Here is a 14,106-nt window from a genome sequence, read left to right as displayed (position 1 = left end):
TTAAGGAGCTGCAGAGTTCCCAAGCACAGACTGGAGTATCTATCCATATTGCATAATAAGCCATAAACTCTTTGAGGTGGGCTTTATGGAAGAGTGGGCAGAAAAAAAAACCTTTACTTACACACAAAAAATTGTAAGGCTTGTTTTGAGTTTGCCAAAAGACATGTTGAAGATTCCCCAAATGCATGGAAGCAGATGCTGTGATCAGATAAAAAGGAGACCAAAATTGAACACTTTGGCCACCGAAGTAAACGCTATGTTTGGTGCCAAACCAACGCAGCTCATCACTCCAAGAACACCATCACCACAGTGAAACGTGGTGGTAGCATCATTTTGTGAGGGATGTCAGCAGGGACGAGAAATCTCTCTCATCGCTACAGAAATGTCAAACATGTGGACGTTAAAGTGGTTTAGGCACACTAGGGCTCAGTAGGGAAGGGGACATTTGGGATTTGGGAGAGCAGAATTTGCTGAATGGCTTTTAGGGGACGAGGAGCCATTTAGCTTTTCCAGAGACTTTGTACTACCAGTAACGTGGAAGCCCCCTATATTTCCATTGACCGATGACTGACCTGAATGGGGACTTTTTTGTGGATTGATTTGAAGCTTTTGTTGGGAACATTTTATAAAACATTTGGGATCACATCCTGCTCTCTAAGCTAAGCTCTTACTTTTGGGTTTCCATCAAAATTTCTGAGTGACTTGATTCAGATGAAATCCCTGAGGGATCCATTCACTATAATGAGGCAACCGAAACAGAGTGTTTTTGGTCTTACTGTGCTCTTTTGTGTCTTCAAGTTTCTTGGTGGTGTGTGAACATGTTACTACAGACTTGATCATTGTGCAAGTAGCCCATGTGTTTCTGTTTCCATAATTGTTCTCTTGTGTCTACAAGACTAGCGAGTTATCCACCACTCCTTGTGGGTCATTTGCACAAAAGCTGTTCCATTCAACGTGTCCACATGGACATTCCCTCTCTGAACCCTGCTTATACAGGTAATATACAGATGATCAGGTTTTAAATACATCAGATAGGGATTACATACATCAGTTAGGACTGCTCTATATGGGTATACCTTGACGTTTGGTCTAGCAGCTTAGTATACATTTTTTTGCAAAAAAACCTATCAACCAAATACCCTGTTTTTTCCATCTTTTTACTAGCACTTGCTTATTACTGTGATTTTTTTTTTTTTAACAGAGTGTTTTTGGTCTTACTGTGCTCTTTTGTGTCTTCGACTATAATGAGGCAGTAGAGCTACTCTGGCCTCAGTTCAGCATTGTTCTTGTTGTTTGCTGGTTTTTCTCATTTTCCATAATTAAACCTCGTGTTTTCCAGATATCTTTTAACTGAACCAGCAAAATGGAGAGAGGAATGAATTCACCAGACCGAACACCCACCCAGACCTCCGACTGCAGCAGTGTTGTGGATCTCCCCTGCACCTATACTGTGTCCCAGAGTATCTGGCTTCAAGACTCTTCACCTAAATCATCGGAAGATTTCTGCTCCACTTTACCTTCGGCTTCCTCGCTGACCTCACTGAAAAATACAGGTTAGCTAAACAATGGCTTATAGCGCTGTCAAATAATAATATAGCACATGGATTTCTGTTATCACTTACATCATGCTTTTCCATGCAATTTTTGTTTTGTTCCCTTAAAGGGAACCTGTCACCAGGTTTAGCCGATATCACCTTTCAGGACTGATATACAGTATTGTATAATGCTGTATACCCGCCCCAACCCGACCTGTAAGAGAAGAGCTTTGATTATACTCACCTGTTGGGTGGTTTGGTCTGAGGGGTGTCGCTCTTCTTGATCCGATGTCGTCCTCCTTCTTGCTTTGTGTGGATGACGCCTCCCTACATCATCGACAGTCTGCCCGGCATCGCGCTCCAGTGCTGGCGTACCTCTCTGCCCTGACCAGGGCACAGTAAAGTGCTGCAGCGCGCAGGCGTTGGGGCTCTCTAATCTTTTGTGGCACCTGTGGATTTCGGTACTATTCAAAACAGAGAAGTGCTCCTGCACAGGAGCGCAATGACGGGGACACTGTATGGGTGACATATGGGCACGTCATCCACACAAAGCAACATGGACGGCATCATAAGAACATGGGAGGCACCGGACCAATACCAGCGACACCCCTCGGACCGGACCGCCCGCAGGTGAGTATAATAAAAGCTTTTTCTTGTTTTGCAGGTCGGCTGGGGGCAGATATACAGCATTATATCAGGCTGAAAGGTGGTGGCCGTATTTCATATCGGCCAAACCTAGTGACAGGTTCCCTTTAAATTGGTTGTCCGGTCTAAAATGAAAAGTCTGCAGTCGCTCTGTGTGACTGCCGACTTATGAATCAATGCAAAGAAACCAGTAATCTGCACTGCGGCACCACTATACTGTCGCATCATTTATGCATCTGCTGGATCCAAGCGCCTTATGGCTCATTCAGACGGCCACGTGTGGCATCCGGGTACTATAGAACTCGTACCTCGTGTAGTCTATAGGTCTGTTCTCATGTCCGAAATTTTTCGTTTTCTTTTTTGCGGACTGCTAGATAGGAAGCAGTAGAGAAACTTTTTTTCTTAGTTGGGAAAAGCTGATGAAACTCGTACCTAACTTGGGATAAAACGTAGTGATCATAATTATTTATTGATGAAACTAGGACCGTTTTTCTCGTTTGTGAAACCAAAACAAAACTGACGTCTGAATGAGCCCTTATAGAGACAGCAGGAAAGGTATAAAAGTATGACTGTAAGGCCGGGATCACACCTACGCGGGATACGGCCGAGTCTCGCAGGTGAAAACCCTCCTCTGGCGCCGGCACTCCGGAGCAGAGCGTGCAGCTCCATGTATTGCTGTGCGGCTGCATGCTCCGCTCCGGAGTGCCGGCGCCAGAGCTGGGTTTTCACCTGCAAGACTCGGCCGTATCTTGCGTATGTGTGATCCCGGCCTTATACTGTAGTTAAAGGGAATCTGTCAGCAGGCTTTTGCCACCCAAACTGAGAGCAGCGTAATGTACAGACAGAGACACTGATTCCAGCTATGTGTCACTTACTGGGCTTCTGGCTATAGTTTTGATATAATCACTGTTTTATCCTTGTTTCTGCCCCTTCATCATGCTGCTCTCAGATGAGGCAGCAAAAACCTGCTGACAGATTTCTTTTAAAGATGTTGTGGGAACTAATTCATATTGATTAATGATATTATTCCATTATATCATGAGGCTTAAACATTTGTATTGCCGTAATGGTGATGGTGATTTTGGGTAATTTTTATACCTGGGTATTTTTGGCACGTGCATTTCACATACAACTTTCTATAATAACATTCTATAATTTAGCTCAAACATTAGAATTGCTTATAGTCACCCTGGTTGTTTTTTTTTGTATCCGTGGCATCTTAAGAAAAGTAAGGGGAGCCACGGCACCACTGAGCCACGGCATCACGGTATATGATGTCTGCCAAAGTAAAGCCCCAAAATGCTACATGGTTTATAATTACACTACATCTGTTGTTTCTGGTTTGTTTTACACTGTTTGTGGTGTCTCTGGCTTTAAGCGGCTTAAAGGGGTATTCCCATTTTTGTATATGTGTGTCATAACTATATGCTGGATGCAGACCTCATCTAGTATACTCAGCGTTAAGGCAGGGGTGTTCAGATTTACCTTACCAATGAATGGCAATACTGACCACCTCATGACTGACAATCATGCATTATGGTCTGGGTCACAAGATAGATGCAGGTCCCTATGGGTAGGTGACAATTGGTGACCTCTGAGACTTCTAGAGCAGGAGGACGTGTGTATCTAGTCTCCCAACAATAACACCACAGCTGAGTGGAGTTGGTCAATATTGCAGGCCCCCTTGTGCTCAATCCTAAGTCTTTGGCACTGGCAATGCAGCACTAGGCTATTTTCGTCCCATTGTATAGGTGATCATTTTTGTAGACTAGAATACCTTTTTAATGATGCAGATTCTTCTTATAAGATTTGGTTTAACTTGATGAACATACCATGTGTCTTTTTTTTTTTTCAAGTGTAGCAACTGTGCCTTTTGTCTGAAATGACAGCGTCACGCTGTAAGTGTAGCAGCAGTGCCTGTTGTCTGAAGTGACAGCTTCGCGCTGTAAGTGTAGCAGCAGTGCCTGTTGTCTGAAGTGACAGCTTCGCGCTGTAAGTGTAGCAGCATTACCTGTTTGTAATGAGTGTTGCGCTGTAAGTGTAGCCGCAGTGCCTGTTGTCTGAAATGACTGCACATGAAAGTAAATCTGTGATGATTAATTTAATCTGTTCCCATGCAGCAATATTAAATATACATTGCTATAACGTGGCCGCACCGATGGGAGGACGTCTGAGCAACACACAGACTTGTAGGAAATGACAATGAAGATAAATTCCCTGAGACACAAGAACATTTAGCTCTGTGATTAGGTCTGCAGACTGCAGCTACACGTGCAGTGCCTGTTGTCTGAAGTGACAGCTTTGCGCTGTAAGTGTAGCAGCAGTACCTGTTTGTAATGACAGCGTCACGCTGTAAGTGTAGCAGCAGTACCTGTTGTCTGAAATGACAGTGTTGTGCTGTAAGTGAAGCAGCAGTACCTGTTTGTAATGACAGTGTTGTGCTGTAAGTGTAGCAGCAGTACCTGTTTGTAATGAGTGTTGCGCTGTAAGTGTAGCCGCAGTGCCTGTTGTCTGTAATGACAGCGTTGTGCTGTAAGTGTAGCAGCAGTACCTGTTGTCTGAAATGACAGTGTTGTGCTGTAAGTGTAGCAGCAGTACCTGTTTGTAATGAGTGTTGCGCTGTAAGTGTAGCAGCAGTACCTGTTTGTAATGAGTGTTGCGCTGTAAGTGTAGCAGCAGTGCCTGTTGCCTGTAATGACAGCGTTGTGCTGTAAGTGTAGCCGCAGTGCCTGTTGTCTGAAATGACAGCGTCGCGCTGTAAGTGTAGCCGCAGTGCCTGTTGTCTGAAATGACAGCGTCGCGCTGTAAGTGTAGCAGCAGTGCCTGTTGCCTGTAATGACAGCGTTGTGCTGTAAGTGTAGCCGCAGTGCCTGTTGTCTGAAATGACAGCGTCGCGCTGTAAGTGTAGCCGCAGTGCCTGTTGCCTGTAATGACAGCGTTGTGCTGTAAGTGTAGCAGCAGTGCCTGTTGCCTGTAATGACAGCGTTGTGCTGTAAGTGTAGCAGCAGTGCCTGTTGCCTGTAATGACAGTGTTGTGCTGTAAGTGTAGCAGCAGTGCCTGTTGTCTGAAGTGACTGCACATGAAAGTAAATCTGTGATGATTAATTTAATCTGTTCCCATGCAGCAATATTAAATATACATTGCTATAACGTGGCCGCACCGATGGGAGGAAGTCTGAGCAACACAGACTTGTAGGAAATGACAATGAAGATAAATTCCCTGAGACACAAGAACATTTAGCTCTGTGATTAGGTCTGCAGACTGCAGCTACACGTAAAGGATTGTTCACATGAAGCAGAAAGTCCCTGCAGGGATTCATCTCCTCTTTATTAATTAAAATGAATTAAATCTGACACAGGATGAGGCCACAATCAGGTGTCCGTCATTTCTCAATACTGTAAAAAAACTGATCGCTTTTCTTTCCAGCTAAAATTAATAAGTTAAGGATATTGTATTAATATTATTTACATTGATATACTTCCCCCTTCGAGGGGATCCTTGTACTTCATATTCCATGTCATTCATGTTATTCTGATATTATCTGCAATAAAATTGTTGAAACTAAAAAAAAAAAACAGATCGCTTTTAATCAGCCTTTGCTCCTTGTTAGCGTTTACCATAACTGTTCCCAGTGCGGACGGCGGCTAGATGTGCTGAATTGCCACAACTGTATAGCAGCCATGGCTGGGTACTGCCCCTCAATAGCGGGGTGTGTGCAGTACTGGTCAGTGGCCACTATGCTGCTGGTGGAGCTGTGCAGTTCCGCTCCACAATTGAGCCGCTGGCATCAGGAGCAGCTAGTCTGTGGGTGCCGAGTGTCGCCCCGTCATCGATCAGATATTGATGACTTATCCTAATGATAGGCCATCAGTATACAGGTCCCAGACAACCTATTTAAGCTTCATTATTTTATTTTTTTTAAGCAAATTTATAAACAGTGTTTACATTTTTGTTTTTGTTTTTTTGTTGCTTACTGTATTATTTATTTCAATGTGCTTATAAAGGTATTCCCTTCTTAGAATATAATGACATAGTGAAAGGATAGATTATATACGGTATGTCTGCCACGTGGTGGAACCACTTCTTGGATCCTGCCAAGAACATAAGTCCCCCTGACCCTGCTCTTCCAGGGGAGGTGGCAGCTGCTCCAAGGCAAAGAATAACAGGGACTTCAGTTTTTGCAATAGGTGGGGTCCTAGAGATGATGGTAATGCTACCTATTAAATATTATGGCATAGCCTATAGGTACACTATATATTTCATGATCGTAATAGTCTTCATATTTCCGTTTTGGGTGATAGCAGATCCTTCAAGGGAATTTGTCAGCAGGTTTTTGCCATTTAATCTGACAGCAGCATAATGTAGGGGTAGAGAGCCTAATTCCAGGGATGTCACTTGCTCAGCAGTTTGCTGTAGTTTCAATACAATCAGTGTTTTATCAGAAGGAGATTATCACTGCAGCGCTTAGCCTGACTGGTTTGCACAGGACACTATCTGTGTAATCACCCCCCCCCACACACACACACACTGATTGGCAGTCTGCTGAAAATGTACAGTGTACACAAGAAGCTGCCAATCCGTTCTGTGGGCAGGGTTATATACAGCACGGCATTCTGAGCTCTGCTACATCTACAGCAGGAAAAACAGGGATTCCATCAAAACTGCAGTAAGCAGCCCAGTAAGGGAGGGGAAGATTGGGGAGTGGTCAATTTTTAGGCGCTTGAATAATAACATCTGAGGGGCCAATCTTTACTGCTTGGAGAATTTGGAAGCTACCACCTTTTTGCTCCAATCCTGACCAAGGGCAGTGGACAAAAAAATTGATACTGGACATTGTAGGCTAGAATTGTAGATTTGTCAGGGCATAGGCAAGTATACTGCGGGCTCGAGAAACCCCTGAAGTGTAAATCCGGCACTGATGGGCAGATATATATACATACATTACAGCGCCGGCAACTAAAATAGATTTGCCTTTCCAAAGAGTTACTCTCTAATTGTAACCTCGGGGTCTTCACATGTCCTCCAGCTCCGATAATGAACGCTGTTCCATCCGATGTTGTATTTCTCACATTTTTTTATGTTCTTTACGTCCAGATAGATTTTATAGGAAAAACGATGTCAGACAGGAAAGCTGACTCCAGGTATGTTCTGCTCTTCACCGCAATGTGTGGGAGAGCCAAATTAATGAATCTACGTTTCCTCCGCTCCAATGGTCAGGTGAATGAGGTTATGTCTTGGGGGATTCTTGTGTTCTTTTCTCCCAAGTACAAAGTCCATGAACGGTGTTGAGAAAAGATGAGCTGGATGCTGTAAAAAGTAGTGTTATCCTATCCTAATAGAAGCCGTCTCGCAGTATAGCAATCGTCTATTGACTAAGTCTTTTATTACAGCGAGCGAATGTTAGAAGCGAACGCTCAGGATCTTGGAATCATGATGGAGCTTCAGTTTTGTTCTTTTCTAGCATCAATGAAAATGTAATAATTAGTAAAATAGGGATTTTTTTAAATAAAAAAACAGCAACACATTTGTCCAATAGAGCAAAGCTGCAATGCCAAACACAACCTATTCACTAGTGTGGAGTGAAGAGTGTGATATTTTGAAAGAAATCAAGTGTTTTTCTAATCTTCAAAACCCTTTTAAATGTAACGTAATGGAAATAATTAGGTCTATTATACAACTTCATGAAGTATGAAAATCATATAGAGCAAGCACCACCAAGAATCAATAGATAAAAAGGTATCAAAGCTTTATTATAAACAATTACATAAAACACAATAATCCAAGGATGTGACAGAGGTAAGCCAATCAAAGTGGGATCACAGTAAACACCAGGCACCAACAGGTGTATAAGAATTAAGTAGATTGCTCAGTAATATGCATACCCAATAAAAGCAGTGGTATAGAATCTAAATTAACAAAATATACCAGAGCAAAGACTCCAAAAGGGCTGTGTAGCACATCTAGAGATAGTCAAGCAAGAGGTGTCTGAATCTGATCATAAGATCATGATGATTACCTGGAAGTGCCTGGAGCCCTGCGATGCCCACCTTCCCTGCGATGCGCTGGGCCTCTCTGACCTTTTTCGGCGCCTGCGCACTGCAGTACTTTGCTCTGCCCTCAACAGGGCAGACAAAGTACGCCTGCGCCGGAGCCGCAGCATGAAGACAAGAAGAGGACGTCATCCAATGAAGTTGGGAGGCCCCGGACCGGACCGCGATGCCCATCGGACCAGACCGCAGCTGGACCGCCCCTGGGTGAGTATAATCTAACCTCTTTTTATCATCTTTCAGGATACATCGGGGGCTTATCTACCGCATTCCAGAATGCGGTAGATGAGCCCCTGATGCCAGTGGGCTTAGCTCAACTTCCATTTTGGGGGTGACAGGTTCCCTTTAAGTGGTGCCTATTTAAAAAGAAAAACCGTTCCATTAGCTTCCACCCCCAATGTGTATGTTCTGTAGCATCAGTGTGTTGATATACTCATCTAGTCGCGCCTACTCTAGAATCTAGTGGTGCCTACTCTAGAATCTAGTGGCGCCTACTTTAGAATATATTAGCGCCTACTCTAGAATCTAGTGGCGCCCACTCTAGAATCTAGTGGCGCCTGCTTTAGAATCTAATGGCGCCCACTCTAGAATCTAGTGGCGCCTGCTTTAGAATCTAGTGGCGCCTACTTTAGAATCTAGTGGCGCCTACTTTAGAATCTAGTGGCGCCTGCTTTAGAATCTAGTGGCGCCTGCTTTAGAATCTAGTGGCGCCTGCTTTAGAATCGAATGGCGCCTGCTTCAGAATCTAATGGCACCTACTTTAGAATCTAGTGGCGCCTACTCTAGACTCTAGTGGCGCCTGCTTCAGAATCTAATGGCGCCTACTATAGAATCTAGTGGCACCTACTTTAGAATCTAGTGGCGCCTGCTTTAGAATCTAGTGGCGCCTGCTTTAGAATCTAGTGGCGCCTGCTTTAGAATCTAGTGGCGCCTACTTTAGAATCTAGTGGCGCCTGCTTTAGAATCTAGTGGCGCCTGCTTTAGAATCTAGTGGCGCCTGCTTTAGAATCTAGTGGTGCCTACTTCAGAATCTAGTGGTGCCTACTTTAGAATCTAATGGCGCCTACTTTAGAATCTAGTGGTGCCTACTCTAGAATCTAGTGGCGCCTACTCTAGATTCCAGTGCCGCCTACTCCTCTTCTGAGTGAGTCACTGCTCCTCAGACTTTTGTTGGTCACACTGCTTTCTGTATAATATGGAAGCGGCTTTTACATTGTAAGCCTACTGAGCGTCAGAACGAGATTTCACACTCACATTGTAAAAGAGACTTCCTGGTCACACACAGACAGTGCAGTGTGATTTGAAGAATCTAAATTGGTGTCACCGTGACTCAGGGTGAGTGGGGAATGCAATAGTTGAGTATATTAGCATATCGCCACAATAGTACATACACAGGTTAAGGGAAAAAATGTTAAGTGGATTGTTTCTTAAATAAATTTCCTCCTCACTCCTCATTAAAGGGGGTTGTCCTGGACTTTTAACTCCTTAGGATGGGTTATCAATAAATCTGATCTGTGTGGGTGTGACACCTGGCACCCTCGCCGATCAGCTGTTGCCCTTGCTGGCAGCGACCTGAGTTGTGGATCACCCCCAACGATCAGATATTGTGGACTCAGACAACCCCTTTAAGACTTCCATAAAAATGCCAGTATTAATTGGGGCCATAATAAATCCAGTGTGGATTAATTTGTCAAAAGCAATTGAATATCAGTCCATTGAAGCCATCAGTGTTTGTTACAACATTTTGAGTTTCTTTATTAAAGGGAACCTGTCACCCCGTTTTTTGAGATTGAGCTATAAATACTGTTAAATAGGGCCTGCGCTGTGTGTTCCTATAGTGTATGTAGTGTACCCCGATTCCCTATGTATGCTGAGAAATAACTTACCAAAGTCGCCGTTTTCGCCTGTCAATCAGGCTGGTCAGGTCGGGAGGGCGTGGTGACATCGGTGGTTCTTCCTCAGCTTTACGTTGGTGGCGTAGTGGTGTAGTGGTGAAGACACAGCGCGCGATCTGCGCTGTAATCCCTTGCATCGGTGGGGGCGGCCATCTTCCTGGGGCCGCGCGTGCGCAGATCGAGTGCTCTGCTGCACGGGGCTTCAGGAAAATGGCCGCGGGATGCCGCGCGTGCGCATTAGAGATCGCGGCGGCCATTTTCCCAAAGCCGAGATGCAAACTCGGCTTTGGGAAAATGGCCGCCGCGATCTCTAATGCGCACGCGCGGCATCCCGCGGCCATTTTCCTGAAGCCCCGTGCAGCAGAGCACTCGATCTGCGCACGCGCGGCCCCAGGAAGATGGCCGCCCCCACCGATGCAAGGGATTACAGCGCAGATCGCGCGCTGTGTCTTCACCACTACACCACTACGCCACCAACGTAAAGCTGAGGAAGAACCACCGATGTCACCACGCCCTCCCGACCTGACCAGCCTGATTGACAGGCGAAAACGGCGACTTTGGTAAGTTATTTCTCAGCATACATAGGGAATCGGGGTACACTACATACACTATAGGAACACACAGCGCAGGCCCTATTTAACAGTATTTATAGCTCAATCTCAAAAAACGGGGTGACAGGTTCCCTTTAAAATCTGTCTGTGTAGAATTATACAAATTGTTTTCCAAAAGGAAGGCAATTATCTCCCTCTAGCTCGATTGTGGCTACCCTGTAATTTGACATCTGAGTCCAAAAAGAGCCGAGAAATAGGCTTTGAGTTAGCTGAAGAACAAGAGATGGTCATCTGTAGACTCCATGTTGTTGGTCCTCAACAGTGCAGAGCAGGGTGAGATGACGACATGTGAACAGACTCCTAAAAACCACGGATGCTGTTTCTGTATAGAATATTATTTATTGTAAGGCTGAAAGAAGACAACCGGATCAGCCTGTCCTCCTGCTATATTGATCCAGAAAAAGGCAAAAGCCAATCATCCTCAACTTGGGGAAACATTCTTTCTTTTGGAATCTAGTAACTGTAACTTTTAGGCCATGTTCACACAGTGCGTTTTTTACCGCGGAAACGCAGCGGTTTTGCCGCTGCGGTTCCGCGGCTGTTTTCCATGCAGGGTACAGTACACTGTACCCTATGGAAAACAGGACCCACTGTGCACATGGTCCTGAATTGAAAAAAAAAAAACGCACTGATTAGCTGCGGTAAAAAAGAAGTACCATGTCACTTCTTTTTGTAAAACAGCAGCGGTTCTGCACCCATAGACCTCCATTGTGAGGTCAAACCCGCAGTAAAACCCGCAGATCAAAAATAGATCTGCGGGTTTTATTGCGGTTCGTGGTGCAGAACCGCTGCAGCAGGAAGTGCGGGGAAGCGGGCGGAAGTGCGTGGGCGGAGTGTGGCTGCCCCGATCCCACCCCCCTATGCTCCGATGCCCCTCCCCCGTGCTCCGATGTCACCTCCCCGTGCTCCGATGCCCCCCCCGTGCTCCGATGCCCCCCCCCGTGCCCTAATCTCCCCCCCTTATACTTACCCGGCCTCCCGGTGTCCGTCCGGCCGTCTTCTCCCTGGGCGCCGCCATCTTGCAAAATGGCGGGCGCATGCGCAGTGCGCCCGCCGAATCTGCCGGCCGGCAGATTCGTTACAAAGTGCATTTTGATCACTGAGATATAACCTATCTCAGTGATCAAAATAAAAAAAATAGTAAATGACCCCCCCTCTTTGTCACCCCCATAGGTAGGGACAATAAAAAAAATAAAGATTTTTTTTTTTTTTTTCACTAAGGTTAGAATAGGGTTAGGGGTAGGGGTAGGGTTAGGGGTAGGGGTAGGGTTAGGGGTAGGGGTAGGGTTAAGGTTAGGGTTAGGGGTAGGGTTAGGGTATTTTCAGCCATTTTAACCCTAAAAAAATTCCTAGAAAACACACAGACTCTGGCTAGAAAACTGCATCAAAAAACGCATCAAAAAACGCATCAAAAAACGCATTAAAAAAGGACCAAAAAAGGACCTGCGTTTTCTGCCAAGAGCTGCAGTTTTTTAAAAAACAGGATGGAAATCAGGAACGTGTGAACATACCCTTAATATCATTACTCTCGAGAAAACAATACCGGACCCTTTTTTAATTTTTAGTAAATGTACCATACTATCTCAGTCCACTTACATGGTGGAGTAGAAGTCTTCTTTCCTCTAGGTTTAGAGGATGCATCCATATAATGGTTACATTGCTCGAAATAAATAGTAGATTTCTAAAAAATAGGAGTTGAGAAAAACAAGTTGCAGTACTATAGTGGACACGTCAGTAATCCTTACCTGCCGGACTAGAGCACTGCCAATCTATTGCCTTCGGTGTACCCAATGCCTCTTCTCGTTAGTGGGCTCCACAACTTCATGCGTGCGTTATTTATCAACGTAATGATGTCAGGGAGCCTACTAATTAGAGGTGTCGGGGATGTCCAAGGTAGTAGGAGGTTCACAATGCTGTGATCTACTAACCGATCTTTGTATAGACCTTATTGTAAATGCTCATTGTGGGTGAAGGGCAAATTTTCTCCTTATTGATTTTTATTTAAACCTCTAATTTTTGTATTTTTGATCTCATTACATTGCGTTTTGATCACCACACCTACTCAATAATACAGCAATTCTGTTTTTTTTTTTAAATGTTTAACATTTGGGTTTAATAATTTAATATTGAGATCAGACATTTCCGAATGTGGTGATAAAGTACATCCTAATTTCTTTATTTTTGGATGGAGAAAAAGGGGGATTTAAACTTTCATTTTTTTTTTAAATTACTCTTTCGCTTTTTGTTGGTATTCAAAGGGAATATAAATCTGTATTTGATTACTTGAACAATCTACTGCAATAATAAAGTACAAATGTACAGATCACAGTCTTCTATGAAGCCAAGTCTGTGGCTCCAGGAACTTTTAGCGCACAAAACTGATGATACAATGCTTTATGGAGTGCTTGGTATATAAAAATGATGTCTCAAAATTGCTAATGATTCAAGATAATTAATTCTTGACTTTTCAAATGATTATTGTCAAAAGACACTCATTCGTAGACTGTCACAGATTGGGACCACATCCCAATCCCATATATCTGCCCTATGTAGATCCAGTGATCTGTCTGTCGATGGGAAGCAATTTTCCTCATTTTATAGCCTCTCCTCCCCTTTTTAAAACCGATAAGGGTCAATGCGTAAATGTTTAAACCTCATGATAAAGGTGGCAAATGCCAAGTTCTCCGTTTCTTGGTGCATTTTGCATTTTTGTACATAAATCTTAACAATTTGTGGAAGTTTCCATAATTGAGGGTGTATTTTGGGTCACGGTGCTGCAGTATGATTCCTAGTGGATCTCTTTCAGGATCGGTTTCAGACAAGTAATGGCCCTGGAAAAAATTCTAAGTGGGGCTCAGATTCTGAATTACTGCACTAAAAGCTGATTTGGCTTTTATCCGAAGTCCTATTACAAGACTTGTTAAAGGGTTGATTGTGACATGCTACTTCCAACAGGTGGCGCTATAGAGTTCAAGTCCTCTTTTTCTCTGAAGAGGCAATTTGCACTAAAAGCAGCATGTTATCCACTTCAGTGCATTGAAGTAAGTTTTGAGATAGTGGCAATTATTAAGGGGAACCTGTCATGTAAAAAAATGCTATTATTAACCTGCCGATATGGTGTTCATCTGCAGGTTAATAACGTTCTGAAGCCGCCGCATTGAGGACCCGGCTACCAGGAGGAAATTAACTTTATGCTTAGCCAGCTGTCAGTCAGTGCCAGGGCCTCGACTCACTATGTACTGGTAAAGCCGTGCATGACTGAAAGCTGGAGGTTGCCTGGCAAATGAAGAAACAGGGTTATGCAAGTTTCTTTTGCAAAGTGGAACTAAAATAATTCAAGAAATTTATTTAAAAAATGTTTCATATTTTTAA

The 14,106-nt window shown here is 44.1% G+C and overlaps 1 protein-coding gene across 4 annotated transcripts in view; it reads left to right on the top strand.

The window, feature by feature from the left end:
• SHLD1 (shieldin complex subunit 1) overlaps positions 1–14,106 on the top strand; it is a 149,626-nt gene that overhangs the window by 25,311 nt on the left and 110,209 nt on the right. For all 4 annotated transcript variants that reach the window (XM_069768834.1, XM_069768837.1, XM_069768836.1 and 1 more), the window contains exon 2: positions 1,340–1,553. In XM_069768834.1, the coding sequence (XP_069624935.1) occupies positions 1,364–1,553 (190 nt within the window). In that variant the 5' untranslated portion in view covers positions 1,340–1,363. The remainder of the gene's footprint in view (positions 1–1,339; positions 1,554–14,106) is intronic.

The sequence above is a fragment of the Ranitomeya imitator genome, chromosome 5 (genome assembly GCF_032444005.1).
Source record: "Ranitomeya imitator isolate aRanImi1 chromosome 5, aRanImi1.pri, whole genome shotgun sequence".
Taxonomy (NCBI): Eukaryota; Metazoa; Chordata; class Amphibia; order Anura; family Dendrobatidae; genus Ranitomeya; species Ranitomeya imitator.
This window is presented reverse-complemented; position numbering and strand designations above follow the sequence as displayed.